At 40.4% G+C, this 27572-nt stretch overlaps 2 protein-coding genes across 2 annotated transcripts in view; one reads left to right on the top strand and one right to left on the bottom strand.

Annotated features, from left to right (window-relative positions):
- lin9 (lin-9 DREAM MuvB core complex component) overlaps window positions 1–1255 on the top strand; it is a 61378-nt gene extending 60123 nt beyond the window's left edge. The window contains exon 15 of the mRNA XM_060916369.1: window positions 363–1255. Within this exon, the coding sequence (XP_060772352.1) occupies window positions 363–468 (106 nt within the window). The 3' untranslated portion in view covers window positions 469–1255. The remainder of the gene's footprint in view (window positions 1–362) is intronic.
- Window positions 1247–27572, bottom strand: part of zpax1 (zona pellucida protein AX 1) — a 28810-nt gene continuing 2484 nt past the window's right edge. The window contains exons 6-22 of the mRNA XM_060916368.1: window positions 26471–26560; window positions 25744–25923; window positions 25569–25665; window positions 25278–25495; window positions 24643–24796; window positions 24359–24567; window positions 21705–21822; window positions 21427–21626; window positions 21234–21342; window positions 19560–19729; window positions 19399–19490; window positions 19188–19318; window positions 18669–18855; window positions 18448–18589; window positions 18267–18366; window positions 3198–3409; window positions 1247–1936 (exon numbers count right to left, since the gene is read on the bottom strand). Of these exons, the coding sequence (XP_060772351.1) occupies window positions 1334–1936; window positions 3198–3409; window positions 18267–18366; window positions 18448–18589; window positions 18669–18855; window positions 19188–19318; window positions 19399–19490; window positions 19560–19729; window positions 21234–21342; window positions 21427–21626; window positions 21705–21822; window positions 24359–24567; window positions 24643–24796; window positions 25278–25495; window positions 25569–25665; window positions 25744–25923; window positions 26471–26560 (3012 nt within the window). The 3' untranslated portion in view covers window positions 1247–1333. The remainder of the gene's footprint in view (window positions 1937–3197; window positions 3410–18266; window positions 18367–18447; window positions 18590–18668; window positions 18856–19187; window positions 19319–19398; window positions 19491–19559; window positions 19730–21233; window positions 21343–21426; window positions 21627–21704; window positions 21823–24358; window positions 24568–24642; window positions 24797–25277; window positions 25496–25568; window positions 25666–25743; window positions 25924–26470; window positions 26561–27572) is intronic.

Genomic DNA, 27572 nt, shown 5'->3' with positions numbered 1-27572 from the left:
CTTGTCTCCTCAGTCCCCAGACGTTTACAGACTGTTGTAAAGAGAAAAGGGGATGTCTCACAGTGGGAAACATGGCCTTGTCCCAACTTTTTTGAGATGTGTTGTTGTCATGAAATTTAAAATCACCTAATTTTTCTCTTTAAATGATACATTTTCTCAGTTTAAACATTTGATATGTCATCTATGTTCTATTCTGAATAAAATATGGAATTCTGAAACTTCCACATCATTGCATTCCGTTTTTATTTACAATTTGTACTTTGTCCCAACTTTTTTGGAATCGGGGTTGTAAATCTGGTATAATCTCCATGACCACACTGATGGAATTTGTCTGCTCTCTCCCCTCTTTGTGTGCACCCCAGTTGTTTTCAAGACAACGTAGAGATCCACGTAGCGCACATCCAGAGTGGCCTGAGTCAGCTGGGGAACCTGCACGCTTTCTCCGCCAACAACACCAACAGAACGTGACCGATCCAGAGCCCGCCCCGTCTTAAACAAGGACTGAAAAGAAACCTGAAGCAGAACGAGCTTCAACCAAGGAGCCATTTTTAATCCCACAATGTCTTAAACAAGCGCGGCAAGCATGTACATGCTAGAACAGGAGAGCCGTTAGTAGCGCGTTACGTCTTGGTTGTGAAATGCGCCCGTTGGCATGTTTTTATTACGCGCCCTGCAGGATTTAGCACAGGATCACGTTCACCTTACTTAAAGTTCCCTTTACATTTACAGCTGTTTCCTGTAGTCTTGCTCAGTTTCGGTTCTTATTTATATATAAATATTTTCCCCAGATTTTTATTTTATGCTTCCCTCAAAAAAAGGGAAGTACAGTTTCAAGTGTCTAAGACAGAAGATTTTTGAATGTGTATATTGTAGATAATTGTACAGTTTATTGACGGATTGGCCCTGTATGTATACATATTTTATAACTTCTTTTAAGTATTTTTGTAAAGAGTCACAAATTTGATGGTGTAGACGGCTGATCGATTTAGATTGTTCTCTCCCCCGACCCGACCCCACCCTTTGTGGTTAAACTTCGCCAATACTGTTGTGTATCTTCCATTATTTTATTTTGAGTTCAGAAGTTTTACTTTTCAATGATTTCCACCAGTTGTCGTTATTTAACTGGTGCGTGTAAATGTGTACGTTTTGTTAATTTCTAATTAAATGTTAAACACATGATAGTTTTCCTGGATTTTGTAGGAAGTCAGACACGTTTCATGTACAACTTGTTTTATTTTTTTCAACAGTAACATAGTGCAACTATTTATAAAATAAATAATTGATTGAAAAATCTCTCTCGCTTTTTTTTTCCATTGGTTGAAAGGGAAACGTATTAATTGTATAAAAGTCCAGCCAGGGCTTCTTTCTCCCAGTCGGAATCGGAAAAATCTCCTGTGTCGCTGCTGCCGATTGGTGAAAAGTGACCCAGGTTGTCGGGCGGCACTCCAACTTGCGCGTGCTGCGGAGGACAGGCAAACTGCGTCGGGACTGGAGGGATGACCACTCTCATATCCGGGCCGATGGTTTTGTTAGGAGGATAATTGTCATACTTCATTAACATGGGCTTCACTGCAGACTCAGGCTTACTCTGAGCTGAAACCTGTCTGTTTGCTCTGTGGTACTGCTGGAGGTCACTCGGGTCGTCTCTCTTCACCTGATCCACGCTGATCCGGGTATCTCCAGCCTGACTGAACAAGCAGGACATGGAGTGGGAATCATAGCCTTGGTGAGGTTGAAGGAAGACTCCTCCTCCTCCTCTCAGCTCCTGGCCTGGTTGAGTAAAGCTGCCCTTCATCTCCTGCCCCAGCTGCTCGTTTTGAAGGAGATAAGAAGCCGGTGCTCTGTTTGGGATGATGGGAACACTTGCTTTGGTCTTCACAGGAACCGCAGCACCGACCTGACGCCGTGATTTGGCACGTCGGTTCTGAAACCATACCTAAAAGAAAACGTTTCATAACAAATGAGAAATGACTTTGACAAGAAATGGACCAGCTTGATTTTACTGAATAGAAAAAAAACAATAAAATAAACCCCATGTCTTCAAAGCCAAGTATTCTAGAATTGAGTACATTTCGCATCTCCAAGATAGACCTTTTATTTTCCACAAAATAAATCTTTACTGAATCAGTTTTGAACAACAAACTTTCACCAATAGCGATGCTTGATGTACATTTTAGACCCAATTTATCCATGAAACATTAACTAAATGACTCCCACCCCTCCCCCCCACATTATTGTCTGTCTTTGACTCCTGATTCATCCATTCAACTCGAATAAACAGGAAGTGATTCAGTCTGACAATCTGTTTTTTTTTGGGGGGGGGGATTATTCTATTAAATCAATTGCACAGAAAGTATTTTCTGTATCATGTGAAATCAGTAATAAAAATATATATTTTTAAATCTGTCCCAATGGTATTGTCAACCCTGTTAAACTGCATAAAAGACAATAATAATAATACACATGACACCTGCACCAAGTGATGTGTCTTCCTCTGACAGGAAACTTCAGAAAGTTAGTTATTCTCTCATTAATTTAAACAAAATGTTGATGACGCATCTACTGTTGATGTACAATCTGTTATTGTGATAGTGGTGTGAATCTCTCACTCGTTTTTATACACGCAGTGTGGTCGCTAGTTTGAGGTTAGCGTGCGGAGTTGAGACACAAACTGGTGGGAAACATCAACGCTGTTGTCGTTAATGGATTGCCCAGTTTAATAAACGACGACAACAGAGTTGACGATGACTAAGAGAGTAAACACTTGAAATGTACCCGCGATTATAGAATGGGCCACGTAAAATACAGCACAGACATATTAACCATGCTTTAAAAATAAGATTTACAAATGTGTTTGTTTGGTGGTGGGGGGAAGAGATTAAGGTTTGGGCGAGTCCCAGTAGAGCTGTGTATCCCCCAAAATCTTGCACTACCATGGTACGTAGGGTGTGTCTTTGACATAACCCTTGTTCTACACACTAGTCCTGAGGATCCAGGACTGAATTCATCATCATTCCTCAGAACGAGAGAGCAGAGATCCTTTAATCCAGTATCCAGGTTCCGAACCCTGGTCCTGCACAGTTTTAGTGTTTTCCCTGTTCTAATGTCCGAGCAGGAGAACCCTCAAACGTCCAAGAGTTCTCCATGACCAGGTTTGGGAACTTGTGTTCAAGCATTTCAATTCAGAACTTTATTACCTGGATCCTAGATTCAGGTAAGCCGGTCAGCACCTCCAGTCTCTCTCGCAGGTAAATATCCGGGTACTTGGTGTCCGAATAGACTTTCTCCAGCACCTCGATCTGCTGCTGTGTGAAGTTGGTTCTTTTCCTGCGATGTGTTAGAAGAGCCACGCTGTCCATCACAGGCCTGCTGTTCTTCACCAAAGCTGCTCTGTTGTACATGCTGTAGTCTGCAAGGACAAACACAGATGTTAAAATGCTTCTGTAGACTCTTCTTTGGATGGTTAACGGCGCTAGCTTTCAAAAAAGGTGGTTCTTGGAAACTTTTCTGAAATTTAAACTGTTCAATTGTACAGCACTTTTAACAACAGATGTTAATGTAAAGCAGCTTCACAGACATCCAGATGTAGATTTAGTGAACTAATGAACAAGTGACCAGATGAGGACGAAACTTTGACAGGAACCAGACTCAACAAAAGGGAACCCATCCCAGTATAAACCCAACTTTATACTGTAAATAGTATAAACAGTACTCAGTGAAAGTATGGTATAGTGAAAGGATTGGAGGGTTCAGTATAGAAGAATCCTGGGATGAGCACATGATGGTGTTTATGATTACAGCAGCAGTTCACAAGAAAAGGGGATGAAACTGTGCCTTTCCTTGTTGTTGGTGTAATAAGGTAGCTGGAGTATCATAAATCTACCTGAAAAGTAACTTTAAAGGTATAATAAATGAACACTTGATGGTTGAACACCAGCAACAAGGAAGTTTGAGGTTAGAAGAGCTACTTTAGGAATCTAAAGATGACTAATTTTTTTTCAGACAGCATCCCCCCCCCCAAGATAATGGAGGGTTCCCAGATTGGGGGAAGAGAGAAAGCGAGAGTGAGCAAGAGGTAGTGAGTGAGTGGAGGTGTGAGTGAGAGAGAGAGAGAGAGAGTGTGTGATTGGAGGGGAGAGAGAGAGAGAGAGAGTTGTGTGTGAGATTGGAGGGGAGAGAGAATGGAGAGTGTGTGATTGGAGGGAAAAGAGAGAGTGAATGGAGAGCGAGAGAGTGAATGGAGGGAGAGCAAGAGAAGGAGGGAGATTGGAGGGGAGGGGGGAGAGAGAGTGATTAAATGTAGAGGGAGTGATTGGAGACAGATTGGAGGGGAGGAGAGAGAGAGATTGGAGGGGAGGAGGGGGAGAGTGAGTGGAGAGAGAGTGATTGGAGGGGAGGGGGGAGAGAGAGATTGGAGGGGAGGAGAGAGAGAGTGATTGGAGAGAGATTGGAAGGGAGGAGGGGAGAGAGAGATTGGAGGGGAGGAGGGGGAGAGAGTGAATGGAGAGAGAGAGATTGGAGACAGAGATTGGAGGGGAGGAGAGAGAGAGTGATTGGAGGGGGAGAGTGAATGAATGGAGAGGGAGTGAGTGATTGGAAGGGGAGAGTGAATGAATGGAGGGGGAGAGTGAATGAATGGAGAGGGAGGGAGGGAGTGATTGGAGGGGAAGAATGAATGAATGGAGAGGGAGTGAGTGATTGAAGGGGGAGAGTGAGTGAATGGAGAGAGTGATTGGAGGGGAGGAGGAGGAGAGTGAGTGAGTAAAGAGAGAGAGAAAGCATCCTATTCAACCTAAACCATTTTGAACAGTTTTCCATCTTTATAAATGTCAACCTGGCAACCCGGCTGTGTGGACCCTGAGCTCTTTTGTTGTTATGAACAGTGAAGAGTTCATAACTTCAGCAAAACACACTTCATGTTAAACCTGTTCAGAATGTTATAATCACGCGGTCTGTTCTCACCCAGATGAGGATGGGTTCCCTCTCGGGTTCCCTCTCGGGTCTGGTTCCTTTCCAGAGTCCCCCCCCCCAGGTTTACTCACCGGGGGTAGATTAGGGATAAAATTAGCTCGTGTTTAAAGTCATTAAAATTCTGTAAAGCTGCTTTGCGACAGTGTCTGCTGTTAAAAGCGCGATAGAGACAGAAATCGAGCGGCCCCGGTTACCTGCAGGCTGCGCGCCGCTGCTCAGGTCCGAGTCCGGGCACGCGGGGTATTCTGGGCTCCTGAGTTGGCCGTGTAGAGTCGCCATGTCCTCCTGCTCGTACCCGGGTTCAGATAGCAGTGCGTGTGTGTGTGAGAGAGGTCCTATATATAGCCCTGAACGCGGCCGGCAGATCAAAACGCACCGGAAGTGCTACAATAAGGAGCGGCTCGCACCCTGGTGACCTCCGACCACTTTGTTGTGCGCGCGCGCTGATGGGGGCCGCTGCTGCGGGTGCGAACGCGTGAACGCAGCTTCCAGCCCACACTCTCTAATGGACTCTCCGCCCCGGAATACACATCAACTGCAAAAACATTTAGGGCTTTTTACCTGAGGACATCCTGCATCCATTCACAACATTACACCTCGACAGGGACTCAGGGCGAGTACCCTTAGTACCCTGACTAAGGAGAGTGAGTGCAGTGTAGTCATTTTCACAAATTATCCACAAAACCACTCTGTGGAACAGTATTCCTTTCCTCTAACTTACTTTTTCATGAGGGACCTTTTATAGGCTACAGTTGTGGAAATAATTAAAATATTTCCACTCTGTATAATGTGTCTCACCTGGAAGTGGGTATATACTGTATACATACATGTTGAATTTGTTACAGCCAAAAAAAAAAAAAAAAAGTACATTATTGTACCTTTACCAGTACAACAGCTGGTCACTGGCACAGTACCCACTAAGGTACCTATTTGTACCCTTTATACACTGATTGGGAACATGCATGTACCTTTCTGGCCTTAAAACGGTCCTTGAGGTCCAATAGTGAGCCCGAGGAGGTACATGGACTGTGCCTCAGGAGACAGAAATGGACTCGTGCCAAACCCCTGTTTCTGACAGCACGGAAAATCAACAAAAATCTATTTAATAAAAAGAAATCTCAAAATGCAATATAGAGCATTTTAAGAAAGTTTTGACCCTGACTGGCTGAGAGTTTACTTTAGAAAGTTGATCTAGAGGAAAAAAAAAAAAAATCAAAACAAAGATACTCGTCAAATCTGTTTTGTGCAATCCGTATTAATATGAATGTATTATAACGGGTGTTCATAGTTTGTTATAAATATGGAAAAAGTGTTCTCATCTCATTATCTCTAGCCATTTTCTCCTGTTCATTATTTTTAAAATCCCTCATTCTCAATCCTTACATCAATCCCATATACGGTATAATCTGAGTGTCAGTGAGGAAATTATTTTTTTCGCACTGCAATTACAGCACCATGGTGCGACAGCAAGATGCTTTTCCTAATAAAACAAACAATAAGATAGATAGATAGATGGGTGATTCTCATGAAGCTGCAGTGAACGTGTCCAGGACGCATTTTCCAAAATCAATACTTAATTCACATAAACTCTGATATTTTGTGTAAAGAAAATAGGGAGCACTGTATGGACAAATGGTTTATATCATCATATAAACTAATTTTTATATCAATTAAACAAATAATCTATGGAAATTCTCATTACCGTTGTGTCCGCATCCCTTTTTTTAATGTTTACTTTAAATCATATAAAAATCCCTAATTATATAAAAAAAAATAGTGTAAAGTTATTTTAAAACATCTATATTTATGCATAATATTAATATTTTTTGTGTTGAACAAAAAAAAGGTACTTGATTTTAAACAAAATAACTGTGTCCGCACCAAATGTTTCTCATTACCGTTTCATGATTTCACCCCCCCTATAAAAAGTACACCGTGCCTTTAAATTGATCAGCTATCCCATGATGCATCACTTCAGATACAAGATTCAAAATGGAGACAAGGTCAGTTGCTCACTCTTCTCTTTGTGATATTTATGTTAATGTTGCTAAATTTGTCCTCAGTTACACTGTCTATTATCATTACCGTTATGGTTTAATACTCATTACTTTTAAAAATAAAAAAATATATTATTTTATGATTATTATCACAATATAAGGCTTTAACATGTGGCAAAGTTATAGGTTGCTAGCATTTCAGGTTATTTGCGAAATTAGCCAAATGTGTCTCATTACCGTTACTCAATATTCTCATTACCATGCACTGTGAGGGCAATAAATAAATGTCAAAAAATAAAGTAATTGTCATGGACTGTGCTGTTCATTTAATGGGATATTTTGTGGAAATATGAAATAAATTGTCAAAAAAATGTTAAGTCATGATCTAGCTTCATCATTTACTGTAACGGTGATGAGAATTATTCTGGATCATGTAAGCCTCAAATAAGAATAAAATTCCATTAAAATATTTTTCCATTAAAAAAAGATCAACATAGTAAAGTTCACACTATTTTAGGCTCTCAACTTGAAAAAATACTGAAATGAGGTGAAAAACTTTGTTAATGTGAAGGTCTTCATGAGAATCACCCAGATTTACTTTATCGATCCTAGTATACTGTATATATTATAGATATATTTAGATATTGTATAATGCAGATATATTTTAGATATTGTGTATAATAGATTATGTATATAATTATTGTAGATTGCATATTACTATATAGTGTAATGTCTATGTTGTCCATAATATACATTACATATATTCACACTTTTTCCCCCTTATGTATCACTAGAGACACATCAACTGCAGGAGCCTGTGTGTGTGTGTGTGTGTGTATATATACACACACACACAAAAACTGGGCCAATAAGCATGATTCTGGAAGAAAAAAAATAAAAAAAAGTTATCAGATATGCAAAAAGAAAAAAAAAGACGCACTAATTAATAGGGCTAAAACCAAGAATTGTAGTGAATGAAAATAAGAAAAAAAAAAGTGTCAGATAAGAAAAAAAAAAAATTCCTTTATTGATCCCCATAAGGGGAAATTCAGGTGTTCCAGCAGCTCAAGTGGAGTAAATATAAATAGATGTAGACTAATTAAAAGCAAAAATAGAATTAAATAAGGACGATTTCTCACAATATTGTCACAGCAACAAACAATAAGAATTGGGTGTGGCAGTGCATCCACTAGTGGTGTCGAGCCGTATAAAGTGACTGAGTGAAACAGTCTGTATTCTGAAACACATGTGGTGGAACTGTAAACAATAATAGTGCAACATGTGATACGGTACATTATAATAGTGCACATAAGAGTTATAATATGACAATAGGGGAAAAAAAAAAAAGAGAAAACTCATCTCATCTCTAGCTGCTTTATCCTGTTCTACAGGGTCGCAGGCAAGCTGGAGCCTATCCATACGGGCGAAAGGCGGGGTACACCCTGGACAAGTCGCCAGGTCATCACAGGGCTGACACATAGACACAGACAACCATTCACACTCACATTCACACCTACGGTCAATTTAGAGTCACCAGTTAACCTAACCTGCATGTCTTTGGACTGTGGGGGAAACCGGAGCACCCGGAGGAAACCCACGGGGACACGGGGAGAACATGCAAACTCCGCACAGAAAGGCCCTCGCCGGCCACGGGGCTCGAACCCGGACATTCTTGCTGTGAGGCGACAGCCCTAACCAAAAGAGAAAACATACAGAATATATACACATGTGCACGCGCAATGTTCCACACGAGTGTCTCCATCTTTATCTCCTTCCACCACCATGTTTTGTATATTAATAAAGTTAAATAAAAATTAAAAAGGTTCAGTCAGAGGACCGAGACGGCAGACAGTTAAAGATTTAATCTCCAGCGTTAGCCCTAATTGAGGATCTTATTTTTCCTCCTTGATTTTAAGAACGACATGGTGTCTTTAAGCCAGTCAGATACAGTTGTGGTTCAAAGGATTTCCAAAGAAGCAACAAGCAGCATCTAGTGATTCAAGATAAAGACCGGGATTTCTAATTGCCTCGTGTTGTACGGAGATCAATCCAAAGGCACACGAAGTTTAATAAAACTTAAAAAGCAGGGGTGAAAAAGTTAGGACAATGCTAAGGGCCCGGTGTTGACAGAGGGCCATATTAGCATTACCATGTGTAAGTTAATTTAATACGGGTTTTTTTTAAATAATTCTCTTAAAACGAGCAAATACAACAACCTTCTGGCTTGGTTTTCCATTTTCCGCAAAATCATTAGAATAGAGTGTCTTTATATTTCACCCCTCCTCCGATTCATTACAGGGTACAGTCTTGGGTAGGCGGAGCCAGAGCATGACACCGCGTTAGGTTTGTTGCTTTTCAATCCAGCACTAACGTTAGCGGCGCATGGTCGAAGCAGAATTGATGGTGAACCGTCACCATCATGAAAAAGTCGGGTTACCAGAAATGTAAAAGGGGAGAGGGGCAATATTATACAGTGGTGCTTGAAAGTTTGTGAACCCTTTAGAATTTTCTATATTTCTGCATAAATATGACCTAAAACATCAGATTTTCACAAAAGTCCTAAAAGTAGATAAAGAGAACCCAGTTAAACAAAGGAGACAAAATTATAATACTTGGTCATTTATTTATTGAGGAAAATGATCCAATATTACATATCTATGAGTGGCAAAGTATGTGAACCTCTAGGATTAGCAGTTAATTTGAAGGTGAAATTAGAGTCAGGTGTTTTCAATCAATGGGATGACAAATCAGGTGTGAGTGGGCACCCTGTTTTATTTAAAGAACAGGGATCTATCAAAGTCAGAGCTTCACAACACATGTTTGTGGAAGTGTATCATGGCACGAACAAAAGAGACTTCTGAGGACCTCAGAAAAAGCGTTGTTGATGCTCATCAGGCTGGAAAAGGTTACAAAACCATCTCTAAAGAGTTTGGACTCCACCAATCCACAGACAGATTGTGTACAAATGGAGGAAATTCAAGACCATTGTTACCCTCTCCAGGAGTGGTCGACCAACAAAGATCACTCCAAGAGCAAGGCGTGTAATAGTCGGCAAGGTCACAAAGGACCCCAGGATAACTTCTAAGCAACTGAAGGCCTCTCTCACATTGGCTGATGTTAATGTTCATGAGTCCACCATCAGGAGAACACTGAACAACAATGGTGTGCATGGCAGAGTTGCAAGGAGAAAGCCACTGCTCTCCAAAAAGAACATTGCTGCTCGTCTGCAGTTTGCTAAAGATCATGTGGACAAGCCAGAAGGCTATTGGAAAAATGTTTTGTGGATGGATGAGACCAAAACAGAACTTTTTGGTTTGCGTTATGTTTGGAGAAAGGAAAAGAGACTGCATTCCAGCATAAGAACCTTATCCCATCTGTGAAACATGGTGGTGGTAGTATCATGGTTTGGGCCTGTTTTGCTGCATCTGGGCCAGGACGGTTTGCCATCATTGATGGAACAATGAATTCTGAATTATACCAGTGAATTCTAAAGGAAAATGTCAGGACATCTGTCCATGAACTGAATCTCAAGAGAAGGTGGGTCATGCAGCAAGACAATGACCCTAAGCACACAAGTCGTTCTACCAAAGAATAGTTAAAGAAGGATAAAGTTAATGTTTTGGAATGGCCAAGTCAAAGTCCTGACCTTAATCCAATCAAAATGTTGTGGAAGGACCTGAAGCGAGCAGTTCATGTGAGGAAACCCACCAACATCCCAGAGTTGAAGCTGTTCTGTACGGACGAATGGGCTAAAATTCTTCCAAGCCGGTGTGCAGGACTGATCAACAGTTACCGCAAACGTTTAGTTGGAGTTATTGCTGCACAAGGGGGTCACACCAGATACTGAAAGCCAAGGTTCACATACTTTTGCCACTCACAGATATGTAATATTGGATCATTTTCCTCAATAAATAAATGACCAAGTATAATATTTTTGTCTCATTTGTTTAACTGGGTTCTCTTTATCTACTTTTAGGACTTGTGTGAAAATCTGATGTTTTAGGTCATATTTATGCAGGAATATAGAAAATTCTAAAGGGTTCACAAACTTTCAAGCACCACTGTATTCTTTCATAGGGCCCAAAATTTCTAGTGATGCCCCTGTTTAAAAAGGACATCACTAGACTGTAATGAACTTTTGAAGTAAAGAAAAATAGACATGTACTAAAGGAGTACCTTCAAGCAGACCATCTCAGGGACATGAAAAGGGTCAGGTTAGTACCATTTTTCCTGATAGTGGAGAAAACTCACCAAGGATCTTAAAGATGATTTAATTAGAAGGCCACAATAAAATCAAATTGCATCTGCATATTGAATTTCTGAAAGTGCTTACTCAGAGGAGAGAGAACTAAACTGGACATTTCCTTATCATGGGTATGGTACATCATGGTACAGTTTAGGTGAATGTAATCTACATTTCCAGGTGAAAGATGTATACTAATAGTAATATACTAATACACAGCATGTCCCATGCCCCTGTGTAATTAAAAAAAAAAAAAAAAAAAAACCAAAAAAAACACTTTTCCAGAGGGTTAGGGTGGTCCCGAAATGTATGGGAAAAAAATTTTACCAAAACATTCCGACCACCCTACCATTTTTTTTTAACATAGGCTAAAAGGCAGCAACAAGCAAAGTTTCAGAAAAATTGGTTAATATTTAGAGATGCCACACGAGGTTGCAAATCAGGTTAAGCCATTAACATTAGTTGGTGCGTAGACTGTTGCAGAAAAGATCTCAAACCCCCAAAAAGTCACAGTTCTAGAGGGAATGCGCCACGTCTATGAAAAAGAAGAGGCAAGAAGAGTTTATAGACTGATAGAAGGTTAACTTTCATGCACTAAGGGGTTCTTAAACAATGAGCACTGATCGTAATATGCTGATGAAGTTGTGAATGCTTTTCTTTCTATGTTTTTCAGATGGCTAGCAACAGTAATACAAGTAGTACCGGTGGTGCAAAGCACAAAACCAGAAAGGACAATTATGTTTGGTTAATTGGTCCCACTTCCAAGGAACTGTCTGGGAGAAAGCTTCCTTCTGCTAGGGAAGTCCTTAGGCCAAGTTTACATTAGACCATATCTGTCTCGTTTTCTTCGCAGATGCACTGTCCGTTTACATTAAAACGCCAGGAAACGGGAATCCGCCAGCGTCCATGTATTCAATCCAGATCGTGTCTGATCCGGTGCTGTGTAAACATTGAGATACGCGGATACGCTGTGCTGAGCTCTAGCTGGCGTCGTCATTGGACAACGTTACTGTGACATCCACCTTCCTGATTCGCTGGCGTTGGTCATGTGACGCGACTGCTGAAAAACGGCGCGGACTTCCGCCTTGTATCACCTTTCATTAAAGAGTATAAAAGTATGAAAATACTGCAAATACTGCCCATTGTGTAGTTATGATTGTCTTTAGGCTTGCCATCCTTCCACTTGCAAGTGGTAAGTGATATGCGCTGGGATCACACACACAGCGGCTCAGTCCCGAATCACTGCTTGTGCGCTTCACTCGCGCGCTCTGTGAGCTGCGCAGGGCCGGAGTGCGCACCCTCCAGAGGGCACTCGCTGTTCAGGGCGGAGTGATTTGGAGCGCAGGATGCCTGCGGAGCCGAGCGTATCCGTGTATTGGTGTTGCTGTGTGCAGGCTAATCGTTTTAAAAACGTTAATCTGATGATCCACTGATACGGTCTAATGTAAACACCACCTTAGTGTGTTCTTTTATCTCCACAAGATACCATAATACCAAAGGGTTTAGAAAATCACAGACAAGCAATAGCTACTGTTACTTTGAACACAGGAAGTTATATTACTGTATTGTTTGTATTAATATGAAACAGTTAATAAGCCACATTATTTTATATTGTGTCTTGAGTGAAAACTTTAATGGCTTTGTGGCACCTCTAAACATTGAACAATCTTAACCAAATTTCGCACAATAACTTTAGGCAATGTAAAAAAAAAAAGGTGGTCGTAACAAAATCCTAAAAAAATTTGGGGACCACCCTACAGAGGGTGTGGATTTTTTTTTTTTTTTAAAAAGTAGGTTTTATTAGAGGTAGATTGCATAACGTAGGACAGAAAAACAAAGAATACAAATAAACAAATGTACCCCACCTAAATAAACAAAATGTACCCCACCTAAATAAACAAAAGTGCGCTGCTAGTCTACCCTCCCCCCCTTCTGCTCAGAACATTATACATGTAGTGATGGAGAATTAAGGACAAAAGGTTAAAAGAGATAGCGGACAATCACTTACGCAAGGAAAGTTGGCTACGGGTTATTTTTAAAGGTAACGGACGAAGGAGAGGATGTAGATTTTTAATTGTATAAAATCTGTTTTTAGTCGTTCCCCCCCACATCAACTTTAAACTTAACTCTCAGCCAATCATGGTGAAAACTTAAAATGCCAGAGGCGATTCTAGAGTCTGTTGTGGCCCCAAGCAAAAATTTCTAGGGAGCCCTTCTGACCAATGTTATAAATAATCTGGACACCAATGAAAAATATGAAACCAAAGTTTTTTAAACTCCAAACGTGAAAATACAATGGTAAAGAACAATAAAACACAAAATAAATAAGCCCTCGGGCCCGACTTTCGGGGGGCCCCTGGGCCAGGGGGCCCCAAGCAGTTGCCTGCCTTGCCTGTTCACAAGCTGCACGTCTGTAAAATGCTCTATATTGCATTTTATGAAACTTCTTTTAAATACATAATTTTCCATAGCAATTCAATCATCTTTTACTTCACTTCACTGACAATCCATCAACAACAAAATCCTTCAATACACGACAGTGATCTTAACGGTTCATCACGACCCCAGACACACCTGATGAGGGTTTTTTGTGCTGCACTACTACATGTGCTTTTGGGCCCTTTAAAAGATACATATGAAATTCAGCCATGTAACAGATCAACCCCTTAATCTCCTGGTTTAAGTATTATTCACTTTAAAGCAATTATTCAACTGACTAGCAATTATTTAGGAAAGGCTTGTACACAAGTGATAAAACATTTAAAAGGCTTACGCAGTTTGTTCATTTGATGGGAAATATGTTCTATATCCAACTTTAGTGTGCATCTCAAATCAGAAAGGGCTTTGAATTAACACGAGCTAAACATAACTATACAAAAGAACCACAGAGAAATGATTTGTTCCCCCCCTTTTACTTGGTAGAGCTTGTAGGACTCACACGCTTCTAAGCATAATCCAATTTCTTTTTGGTTCATTTTATTTAAAAAAAAGGGTCATATTTTCGCTCTATATTTGAGCTATAGAGCTTTTAATTCCTGAAGAGTTCCACTGATGGTCATCTTGTCAAAGTTAAAAATAAAACCCATTCAATTCAAAACCAATGTCTAATAATTACAAGTTATTCATAAGGAGTTGTGATTCTAAGCAAATGCAATAAACTACAAAAGTAAATACTTCATGGACTCCACTTACAGCTGGATTAAGAACATTAGGCAGATGTTTGGTCTGAGCTGTAGGTCATAAATTTTTATAAAAAAAAAAAAAAATTTTCCCCTTTTTCACTGTTGGTCTCTGCAGTTTTTTTTCCTAAAACAAAAACCTCTGGTTACTTTGATCACATCTACAGCCAACAGGTCGGCTCTTTGCTCCAACAAAATGACCCTTCAAACATCAAACAGCGGACGCCGAGTCTTTAGATACAACCCATTGGAGCAGATAATGACGAGCCATCATCAGTGTGGCTGGCGGCAGCCTTCACAGACACGGCTTTCACACCTTCAGACAGACAGAGGGATTAGCGGAAACACATCGCATTGAGTGCAAAATGCCAGCGAGCCAGAGCAAGTTGGAAAGGGGTTGGATCAAGGTCAGATAGACATCTAGAACACAAACACTTAAGATTGAAATGGGGTTTGCAAAATCTTGGACTGTGCTTCAGTAAGGTGTACAATAGTCTGAATTTCAACTGGATGAAAACGAAGTATTTTGGTGTTTCTTGTATTGAGGCCAGATCTCGACACAAAACTCTAGATTACAAAATCTTGGCCTACGCTTCAGTGATCTGAACCATAGTCCACATTTTAAGGAGACATAAACTTGGATTTCTTTATAGCCCAGGGTTTTGTACAAACGTTAACCAAGAATATAAAACGTGTTCAGATGGAACAAAACAAATAGATGTGAGCTGATACATTTTCAGACAAGGCATGTTTCAAGGGTCACAATTTGAGACAGTGGTCCACAAATACCCACCGTTTATAGTCCGATCCTTTTTATAAAGACTAGCACTATTTTACCAAACACTGATCTTTACAAAACCTAGCTAAGATGAAAAGAAAAAAAAAAAAAAGTCATTGCAGTGAAAGCTGGATTTCATTCATCTTTATACCCTTCTCTGAACATCCTGTATTTTTAGTTCCGTTCATTCTAGCTGTAATCAAGGTCAAACGTTTTCTGAATTCACCATCAAATACATGGAAGTCAAAAGTGCCTTTATTACACAATTTATCTTTAGCTAACTTTTTATTCAGGATTTAAAAAAAAAAGCCATGAAATTTGAAAATTAAGTGGAATTCATTTTAAAAATATCCATTTTTTGGTAATGGAGTACACCACTGAGCACTACCAGAAACTTAAGAAAATTATGGGAAATTTGGACCTGCTTTCCACTAGTATAAAAGTGATCAAAATATTTTCTATTAACAGCATTTCTGGACATTGTCAACATGCATCCTGAAATTGCTTAGTTTTTTTTTTTAAAGCAGCAGGCCTGGTCCTCTGAGATCACAAAAGCAATTCATTTTACAAGTGCCCTTAAAAACGTACTCAAAATCCATTTCTAGTAGCATGGCCATTGTATGCATTTCATACACCAGCTCATTGAACAGCAGTCACCAAGAGAACCTTCTCCCCCACCAACAGCTTAATTTTGACCCATTAAAAAAAAAAAAAAAAGCTTATCTAAAAACATCCAATAGGATAATTTTATCCAATTACTTTGCCATTTCATCCTGTGCCTCACTTAACAGTTCAAAGGTCATTATTTGCAGCTCAGCCTAAAATAAATGTTTAGAGTCTGATCATCTTATAGGACACTGATTTACAAAACTTGGCCAAGAAATGAAAAGCTGCAGCAAAAGCTAGACTTCATACCCTTCTGGGAACAGCCTGCATTTTATTCCCTACCATTTCACCCGTGATTGAATTACTCTCAGATGCATGCATTTAGTCAAAAGTACCTTTAATACATGATTCAGTCATAAAACTGGCCATCCCATAACTAAATTTCATGATAAAGCATGAAATTTGATTATAAAGTGGAATTCATTTTAGAATCATCCCCCCCCAATGAAGTAGCACACCCAACATTGGGCACTACCTGAAAAACTTATAAAAGTTAAAACTGATAGTAGTTCAGGCCTGCTTTCGACTGGAGCAGCAGCTACAATTGGACACCTTCAGATTTACCAATAAACAATTTTACAAAATTGACTCAGTTCCAACAGTTATTGGTTAACCAACCAACCAGAAGACCCCCCCCCCCAATCCACGTCATCCGATTACACAGCTTGTTACCAGAGATGGAATTCCCCCCAGCACAATCAGCAATTTTTCAGAAAACCTGGATGTTAATTATTGCAGGTAAGCATGGTGGAAAGATCATGGACATGTTTTTACTGATCAAATTCATGAACTCATCAAAACCTTTGTTTCTTATTCTTTCATTTGACAGCTGCCATTTTGTATCCAACTGCACGTTTGACAAGTCACATGAGGCATCTATAGTGATCACTTTCGCCAATGTCCATCATTAAACACCTTGTGGAATTAAGTGACATTTACAACTTAATCTTTGTAACATTGAAGATAAAAGTACTTAAAAAAATAAGCTGCGATTTATGACAACTTCTGATACATAACCGGATGCTTAAAGTATTTGGAATCTGATTGCAATAAATAAGCTTTGACCAGAATTAAAAATTCCTAGCTACACTTCTATCCCATTCAAAAACTTCTCTTCACCAGTTTGTTCACATGGTAGATATTTTATATTTGGTTTGAGGAATGACATGTGACCTGGATTTTCATGTCATTACAGGGTTAGTTGCCTGTTGACCTTTATTGGTCAACTACAAAACTAGAGAAAGTTACTGTTATATACAAAGATACTTAGAAATTTGACCGGTTATTAGCTCATTTGTTAAACATTAGAATCATTTCCTCATTTATGTAAGCACAGATTTATATAGATTTTATACCAAGTCATGTAAAACAAGCTTATATAAAACTTACTACATACCAATTATAAAAGTTACCTAGGTGTTGATAATTGTGGAATGGGTCAATAACTCTGGCTAAAAGGTGTCAGTACTTGTGGAACTGTGTCCTGATACACCAAGTAATTGGAAGAACACACCTTTCTAGTCGGAGTATTTATACACAATTTACATATTGAAAGTCTTCCACTTTTGCAAGGGCCAAACAGTTGTGTTGATATTGTAGCCACTGCTCTAGTACAAGACATAAAAATCAAGTTGACCGCATTCTGGAACTGGTCAAAAACTCTGAAATTGTTTCCTGCTTTCTTTTAAACCCCCCCCAGTCCTCTGAAATCCCAAGTCATTTTACAAATACCCTTAAATACTCAAAGCCCATTTCTAGTGAAGTGGCCATTGATCATATGAAAATGCATGCATTAGCTCATTGACCAGAGGTCACCAAGAAAGCCTTTTGACCCATTTAGAAAATTGGGTTAGTTTTTGGTCCCCCCAAAAAGTTGCCCCATCTAATTAGTTTATCATTTTATCTCACCCCACTTAATCTCTGTGGAACACCTTGTCTATCTTTAAAGCTTCCTAAAACTTGGGTCAAAAATGGCACAAACTAAGAGCCACCTACACTAAGCTACCTGTACGCTTAATCTGGAATGGTTTTTAAAGTGTTGACCAGGTTGTAATAAACCCTTGAGGAATGTCCACTGATGTTTTAAGTTTAAGGTGTGAATGAATTGTTATTCAAAACTCACAGGTGTGAGCAGACATGACTGCATAGCTTAGTGACAGTTAACTGGATGCAACACATTTGAAAGACTCAAAAGGCCACCTGAATAAAGTACCAAGTCAAGCTCCAAAACAAACTTGCTCAAGAGACAGCTTCAAGTCAAGGCACCACTTTATTCACATCTGAACTACAAGCCAGAGAGCAAGATTCTCTCAGACGAGACCCACATCCTGTGTGGTTTACGTCCCATGTTCCTGCGTCCTGTTAGACAGATGAGACACTGGAGTCAGTGATGTGGCTAGAGTTATGATGACCTGGAGAAATTCAGTACAGACCTCTTTTAGTGTTTTCAGCCTTTGACAACGGACACTCTGCATTACAGACACCATCAGTCTGCTGGACATCACACAGTACAGCTTCACAATGGATAAGGATCTGGGGGGAGAAGAAAAACCCAAGTTCAGCCTTGATAGTGCTTCATACAAGATCTGGTTCAACATTGATGTAATAAGTCACCTGATCATGAAGAGGCATGTGGTCTTTGACAAAAGTAAACATCTCGATTTTGAAGCGCCTCACATGGGATGGGTAACGAGCATGGTCCTCAGACACAACAGGATAGAACATGACTTGGTAGCGCTCAGCTGGATTTGTACAGCTAATTGTAAGGCAGCAAGTCAAGATTAGATACACATGTAGAAAGGACTTAATTTCTCTTCAAGTGCACAAGAGATTACCCATTCACAAGGAGATCCCAGCTCAATGCAACACCTCCATGATTGGCTGAAGCCCAGCAGTTCTCCAGAACCAGCTCCACACGTGGGTCAAGGGACTGCATCAACTCTACCTCAAAGTAGAGAGGCTTCTTCAGATACTGTACCACTGGATAGTCCTCAGCCATGTAGAAGGAATCATAAGAAGCATCTGGAAAGAGAAGACTCATGCTTGAAGTTAAAGGATCAAAACAAGCAAATAGTGCTGGGGTTTAAACTCAGCCTTCTGATCAGAAGCCTAAATGCTTTAACCATGGAGCCTTTTCCAAAGAGAGCATGGAGTGAAACCTCTAAGCGAGTCAACTTCCAGCCAGGTCTGAGATGGTTAGGCATCTGCTCACATATCTAATGCCTTTAGCCCCATACTACTGCAGCCCGTGAAGGTTCAAGACCACCATTTACTTCCGTGCAAGTGAAAACCCTACAAGAAGCACCAAAATTGTGTGAAATGTGTGAGAAGCCAGAGTGTATAGAGAAACTAACTTCTAGCAAGCCTCATCCTGATAGCCAGTTCTCCAAATCCAGGAGCTGCACGATATTTTTCTTCATGTGGCACACTGGAGAATGTCAGAGCCAGCATTTGGGTCAGATTGTAGTTGCAGGCCACGGTCACACTGAAAACCACCATGTTACATGCATGAAAAGGAGAAGAGACAAGAAAGCAGAACAAGTGTACACAAGTGCTGCATAGTACCGATAATCTGAAGTATTTTGCAGTGGCTGTTGAAAACCCATCCTGTTGCCTGTTGAGATTTCATTCCAATAAGTCATGATGCCATTGTGGAACTGGAAGAACAAAAAGGATTAAATGGTGAACACTTCTTCCAAATAACTCAACATGTAGGGATTACATACTGTTCTGGTGGTTTGACAGCTGCTTGCGTTAAAGCAGAAGTAAGCAAAGCGGTCATTGCTGAAAGTGGGTTTACATGCAGGATCCCTCAGAGTCAACTGGCTTAGGATTGTCCCGTTTGCTGCTTCCACCTTGACAGCAAGTGCAGTTATGGATCCATTTGGGAAACACTCTGAAGAGGATCACAAAGTCAGAGGATTCTGAGAACAGTCCATGTATTAAGCTTCACTTTGATTAAAAAAAAAAAAAAAAGAAAAAGTTGTCCAACACTACCAGAACAGTTAACCTTTAACATGTCTCTAGCTGCTCAAACAGGAAGTTGTCATTTCCCACCTTTGAGTCAGCCATTTAACTGCCTTAAAATATGGAGTTACACCAAAACTGCTTCAAGTCAAATCAAAACAGCAAAAATTTTAGTCCCAAGTTGAGCTCCATGGTCTTTGATCATCAGTAGCCAGTCAAAGACTGCTGAATTCAGGCACTAAGGAATTTGATGCAAGTCTCACCCTACCAATAAGATGACTGCATGGGTTTAAAAAAGTGGCAAAGGTTAAATGTAACCATGAATCAAGAACAATTAAGCTTGAAGTAACAATTTATGCAAGCCTGTTTTCCCCAGATCATACAAGCAGACTAGTAGTCTAAACAAAGCCATTATTAACCTAGGGAATGATGTAAATCAGTCTTATGAAGCTGGATTTTTCAGCTTCAAACTCCACCCTGGGGCAGTCTCACACTTCCTGCACCACCATATTGATCAGGATATGGGAGGACTGAACCAAAGTGGTACATAAAGCAAGTCAAATTGGTCAAACCCACCAACAAGCTCAACTGTGAGCTACCACTCACTTACATATGCCTGCTTGCAGTTATACGTCCTGATTATGAATGTTGACTTCAACAAATAATTAACCAGAACAAGTAGATAGCAGGGTTCTTCCCCAGGGATTTCAGATAGCATCCTGGTAAATGGTCACTTTGAAATGAGTCAAACCCACCCTATAGGTTTTTGTAAATACATTGTTGGTAAACAGGAAGTTGTGACTAATCTGAAAATGGTCTACAGGATATAGAACCACAAGCTGAAGTTTGGTACCAAGTGGCTAGGATTTGTGGTTGCTGAGAAAGGGTGTTGGACAGACAAAGGTAAACCAATATCCCCCTGTGCTTGGGGGAGGGGGTTAATGACAAAACTGGATCAGTTTTTAGCTAGAACAAGATGTTTGGTGTACTATTCCAAGCATTTTACAGAGGGGCAAAAGGCCAAGTTTGTTGGTTAAAAAGTTCAGACCCCTACTCCTAGGTAGTTCTGCATTCTGACCATTTTTTCTACACTAAGTATGGAAGACAGCTGAACAGCATTTCATATTCAAAGTATCCAGCAGTTACCTTGACACTGCACACCATGAGTGTCACCTTAACCAGCTTCATGAGGTAGTCACCTGGAATGCTTTAACAGGTATTCCTTAGTAAAAAGGAAACTAGTGCAAGTTCTTGCCTTCTTAAGGCATGTTTTATATTTGGTCTCAAAGGTTACAGTAACTAGTCCTAGTCAACATTAAGGAACTCTTAAAATCATGAGACAACCAACTATTCACATAGCATTAGACTGCATTTGTGTTGCAATGCAAACAACTTGGAGTAGGAATCAGTAGAAAGAAAAAAAAAATAAATACCAGTCATGATGAAGGGAAAGGTGCAAGCCAAGGAGAAGTCTTGAAATTGCCATTTGCTGTACGAGATTACTACATCAACATGAGCCCTCAGTGATGAATGATTGGCCTTCTGCAATCCAGAAAGAGGGAGAACAAAAAGGCACTTAGTGTTGAGCCCAAACCACATCTTCATGAGCTTCAGTTAACGCTGTACCTCAAACACAACATCTTGGGCCAGGAAAGGCACAGCCATGGTCATATGAGTGGCGTTTTCTTTAACACCATATGCTGCATAGAGGTCAGCTGTGAGGGTACGCTTGCCAACCTTTACATGAAAGGGTATGCCTTGGTTCCTGTGTTCAATTGTGATGTAGAAGTGCTCATCATTGCAAACTCCATCCATAGTAAGCATTGCTGTGCAGAAATACAATAAATCAGATCAAGTCCATCCAACTAGCCATTGTTCAGTGCCTTTTACATGTTCATACTTACAGAAGTCCTTGTGACTAGCTTGCACTAAAGCTGGGAGAGAAAAAGGAGCGTATTCAGGAAGGACTAACAAACCAAAGGTGAGGGAGAGACTGTAGACCATGTTCATTGGGCCAACATTCTGTAAGAAAGTGCAGCATCCCATCAGAGCAATCATGTTTAAAGGCATCCAATTTGTTAGAACAATGGAAAAGTGAATTCTTTGCACTGTAATTCCTTCACAGCATCAAGTCAACTGGCTATGGTCAATATTACAAAGTTCATATACTTCACACCAACAGACACCTTTTCCACACATTTCAGGTGATAAAAACATACGGAGGTGGGCAGTTAATGAAATAACTAGAGGATGGGGTGATGAAGTAGAGTTCCTGCCAACATCGCATTGATTCTTGAAACACTGCAGAACATGCAGTTTTATTCCTCTTACACCACAGCAATCTGGCATTTCACATCAATCCATGTTGTACTAAATCCTTTTATTGCTTGACTGAGACAAGCCCACCACATTACTGAGGCTACATCCACACGATTTTTTTTTTTTTTAATTATCACATCCACATGGGCAATGGATCAGTAAAAGATCAGGTACATATGGCATGGCAACGCAATGCTTGCTGAAGACGATGCAATACACACGCTACACCTCTACATGCGCTGTAAGACGGTCCCATCGGAGACACCAGAATAGTAGACGCATGCGCATAAACCCCTTCTGTAGCATTAGCCACAAAGTTTTGATTATTAATCAGTAGTGTAAAATAGTATCTATTGTCTAAGACTTATTTATATTTCATATTAAAATGTCTAAATTAATACATAGAAAGCCTGGCCAGACGCTGAACGTTCTTCTGCCTTCACTTTAAATATTTTTTGGGCTTTTTTTCACCTTTATTGGATAAGACAGTGTAGAGACAGGAAATGAGTGGGGGAGAGATGCAGAGAGATCGGGAAATGACCTCGGGTCGGAATCGAACCTGGGTCCCCGGATTTATGGTATGGCGCCTTATCCACCTGAGCCACAACGCCCCCCTGCCTTCACTTTAAGAGAAATTCAGGGCGAGCATGAGCCTAGGTTCTTCCGTCACTATCTCTCTCACACACACCTCACTCCCTATCCTATGGATATAGTCCCTTTAAAATCACGTGCTCATTTTTTGAATGGAGACGTGGAAAGAGGAATGAACAGGGGTAGATGGAAGCCGGTACGCCAACATTGAGATCCTCCAGAATTCTTTAATGGTCCGGAATAAATTGAATGTTACACGTTTATGGATTACTTTGTTCTTCTACACCCTTTGAGGAATGTATTGTTGGACTTAAACCAACATCTGAAGGTGAGATCGCTCCTTTTTCTCCCCCCCCCCCCCCATTTTTGCTAGCGGGATTGTCATGTGGTTGTGACATTGTAAACAAATCCGTTCTACTCATCCAGACAACTTCGCAACGGTGCCGTTGCCAGATTTTTACACTCTGGAACCCGTTCTCAAAAGACTTCGTTTTGGGGCACCCAAAACGCTGGTGTCGTGTGGACGCCAGGCCGAAACGATAAACAATTATCAGAGTCACCTGAATCCGTTGCCGTGTGGACAGGGCCTGAAAAGATCGTTCATTGCTGGAAAAAATACAAGGTTACAACTTATGGAGTCTCCAGTATCAATTTACAGATAACCCTTATTCTATCCATATTCATTGTATGTGGAATCATGTGCTCTGATTGGCTACTCTACCAGGAGATCAGCTCATACCAGGATTAGAGCAGGATAATTGGGAAGTGTGTTGCTGAACTAACTGAAGAAAAGCTACTTGAAAACCCCAAAAATCAAGTTAAACAGCTAAAAGAATAGCCTCCCCCATATCTCCTGTTCCACTCCAGCCCAGCTGGTGGCAGTAATGCAACTTCAAGTTGGTTTGCCAACCACCAAGAAACCCTGAAGACAACCCCAAAAAGTACTCTGCACAATATCCCCTGCTGGCAACTACATCCAGGTTATAAGGCCAGAACTAGTAAAATGTGACTGAACAAAATTGCAGTATGCTTATAACCAGCATAATCCTGTCAAGTTTCATGAAATTCCTCCAAAAATTGAGTTGATTTCAGAAGGTGAGCACCCTTCCTGAGACAGACATCACAATCTCCTCCCTGGGCCTTTTGGCCAGTGGGGGATTTAAAGATTAAAAAAAAGAAAACCCACACCCATTTGATGCAGTCTTGTTTTTCAAGAGTTCTAGCATTTCATGAAGTGCTACTGTCATTTCACTGGTTTGTTTACATTAAGCAGAAATGAGACCGATGCTTTGTATAAAGTTATCCATCAACTTTACCAAAAAAAAGTGCTCAATCTCAAGATCCAGAAGGTGATTGAGTGGAATAAGTTCTTCTAGTCAATCAGCTCATGTACAACTCCGTTTCATGGAATAACTTGCTCTTAAAGTCACTGGTGAAACACTACAGGACATGCAGCTATTGGATAAACAATCAACTTAACCATCCTTAAGAGTAACTACAGCTCACATTGGGCTGCGCCACACTACCCAGTCTGATTAATTACCTACAAGAAACCCCAGGAATTTTATTCCTGATACACATGAATGTTGCCGTTGAAACAGACTCTAGCCAGATCTCAGAACCTGGTGCAAGTCAGCAAGACACTTACAGTTTTCATGACGGCAGGATCAGAGAAAGGAACCGTGATGCTGAAAGTCTTGGAGCCATTAGTAAACAAGTGTTCCTGCACATTAAGTCCTCTTCCACTGGCCTCTTCCACAGAGATCACCCCAGTTGACAAGGTGAAGTTAACCAGCACCACATCAGGGAGGAAGGACCCCACAGTTATATTAAACAGTTTCAAGTCTGCATCAGTATCTGTAAAGAGAAAGAAGTGACCAACCTGTGCAAACATGTTCCATGATGGTTTTCAATAAGGTGATAGTCACTCACTGTCTGTGACGTAGGGTAGCTGAGGCTGTGGTGGAGTGGTTATCAGATAATGGACTTTGTATCTGGTGATTTCAGACTTCCCTTCTACCCACAGCATTTCCAGCATTGGTTCAATGTTGTACACAGTGTAGTACTCCCAATTCAACACCTTACTCTACAGAGGTTGGGGGAGGGGGGTAATTTGGGAGGGAGTTAAAGAGCAATCAGAAAGAAAGTAGGAGCTACCATTGCCCAGTTTAAAAAAAAAAAAAAAAAAAAAAAAAAAAAAGTCATTAGTAGTGAGGTACTGTGCATTTATGGAAAGATTCTCCAGTATTGTCAACAAAATGGAAGCCACCATGATGTTGGCCATCCAGTGTTCAAAAAAAAAAAAAAAAAAAAAAAAAGTCTTATGCTATAAAAAGACTTCTTCCACCATATAATCTAGTCTCAACAGTAAGCCTTGGTTATTAAGCAACATGAAGTAAAGACAAGCTATTGGCTCAAGTGTAACCCTGGTGAATTAATAGAGTTCCATTAGTGATGCAGTCAGAGGCCTACACAACTTGCCAACAAGTTCAAACATGGGTTCTGGAATCTGATTGGCTAACCCAAGATAACCATTTCATAATTGAACCCAAGCAGTACTGACTAACCTTATAATAGCCATCTGGTCCACCAACAGGCAAGTAAATGATAGTTTGGAGCTCTGCTATCACCATGGTATAACCCCTAGCTTCCATCTCTGTTTGATTGAGCCTCTTTCCATTAACCCCCATGTACAGCTCAAGGATCTGATGCTGAGGAGCTGTCAGAGGTGTGATGTATTTGGGCATGTACCATGTGATGAGGTCCTTGGTAAAATGGAGTCCACCTGTAAAGTTACGAGATTATATGAAATGGCAGAACCTTTCCAAATCATAACTTGATCCATAAAAATCACATACCAGTTGGACAGACAGCAGCACTGTCAATAATCATTACAGACCATGCCTGCCTGAAGTAGGTGCTCACTTTAAAGACCTTCATTTGCACCCCATTCACCTGGTTGGAGGGGAGGAAAATACATGATTTTCTCTTCCATCACAAGCACAGTTTATAAGCCTGTACTTGCTCACTTACATCCTCAGTATAGACTTCAGGTGCATTATAGGGGCTTCGCAGGACCAATCGTGTGGGAGTTAACGACACACCATAACCTGTGTTCTGAAACTCCTCCAGCATCATTGGCTTTTCTTTGGGTGTGTAAAAGACCATCCTCCAAATGTCACCAAGTGTAATGGAAGAGTACAGAGAGGACAACTGGGAGGAGGAGAAGAGAGAAAAGCTTAAAATCCTCCTTTAGATCATATGGGAAGTATCAACAGAAGGTTAAGCTATGATCATGAGAACTGTGGTGCAAACATTAAAGCAGAGGCATAGGATTTTGTTTCATTATGCAAATTAAGCAGGTTCAATTACAAAACAGGTGCACAGGAGAAAAGAGGTTACCAGCTAAAAAAAAAAAAAAAAAAAGCCATGTGTTCCATTCCTTTCTAGCAGGTTTCATAGCATGCAATATTGTTAGCATATCACCTGTGTATTAGGTCCCTACCCAATAGAGCAGTGATTAATAGGTTCACAATATTGCATGGTTGATTTATACAAGGGTATCATTCCAGTCACATCACGCTAGCTGAATGGACTACATGATCTACCCCTCAACACTAGCCAATAGTTAAGTATTTTCCACATTACAGAAACACTTCATTCATGAAGGATGAACTTTGTGTACATGGCAGGCATTCTTTTGGGCCACCCAAGACAAAAAACATATCCAAGACAATACCCAACTTCACCGTACACTTACCTGTTGATCAGTGGAGAATCCAGAAGTTCCTGTAACTGCTTGTTTTATCTGCTCAGGCAGATTGACATTGTGTCCTCTGTAAACAGAGACCTTTAAAAAAAAAAAAAGAAAACCCCAGGTTACACCACCAGTATGAATACTCTAGAAAGACAAGGGTAAAGAGTAGCTACAGGATTAAGTAGAGAAGCAGTTTCCTATACACAGTTCTGGACTTTGCTGAACAAAATCGTATTGGATTTGTCTCAGACTTAAGTTGGTTGATATGGAAGGGGGAGGTGATTCTTCAAGTAGCAATTCCTTCTTGGAAAAAGCAGCCCAGCCATTTGCACAGTGCACCAATTAAGCCAACTGTGGAGGACTCGCAGAACTGATTCATGTTCAACAACAGGCATCAACAGTGGCTGCTAAAAATCTCATTTTATCAGGGTGAGAAACCATGTTGTCTGCAATGAACAGACAATCGTTTGGTGTAACCACTCTTCCACATTGGAGGCTTAGCCTCAAAAGGATGGTTCTCTGAACCCCTACTCACCCCCATCAAGCTTGACTGACCTGCTTAGGACTTTAGTCTTAACTTGTCCTTGGGTCTCATTCATCAATTGTACTTAGTTTTGTGCATGTACACATTTCTCAAGTTGTGTATAACTCCTGACCATGCATACATGAGAACCCCTCGTGATGGCCACTAATCATGGGTTAAACTGATCAATTTTAAAGTGGTCCTTTACTCTAGGGTTTTTAGCCACAGGTGTATATTAAGAGAGACAGGCCTGGCATGTCTTAACCAACTATGAAACATAAGGACAATGTCTTACATGCATTCATACTCATGATGTACATTACACATCCAAAACAGCACTGAAGAGACATGCCTGGGATTGATCAACATCCTTTACATGTGACAAGTCAGTCTTCCTTTTTGTTCCATGGGTACAAGTTTAGAACTACTAGATACAGTAGTTCTATGCAAACAAGACCCCTAGTGGTGCCTGACAGCACTGAAGCAGTCATAACCAGAGGTGTAGCTACAGCATCACCAAGGAAGGGCATGAGGAGTTGATATACTGCAATCCTGATGAAATACCCCTTTAGTGATCTTGTG

The sequence above is a fragment of the Neoarius graeffei genome, chromosome 3 (assembly GCF_027579695.1).
Source record: "Neoarius graeffei isolate fNeoGra1 chromosome 3, fNeoGra1.pri, whole genome shotgun sequence".
Lineage (NCBI taxonomy): Eukaryota > Metazoa > Chordata > Actinopteri > Siluriformes > Ariidae > Neoarius > Neoarius graeffei.
The sequence above is the reverse complement of the archived record's forward strand: the minus strand, read 5'-3'. Positions and strand labels throughout refer to the sequence as shown.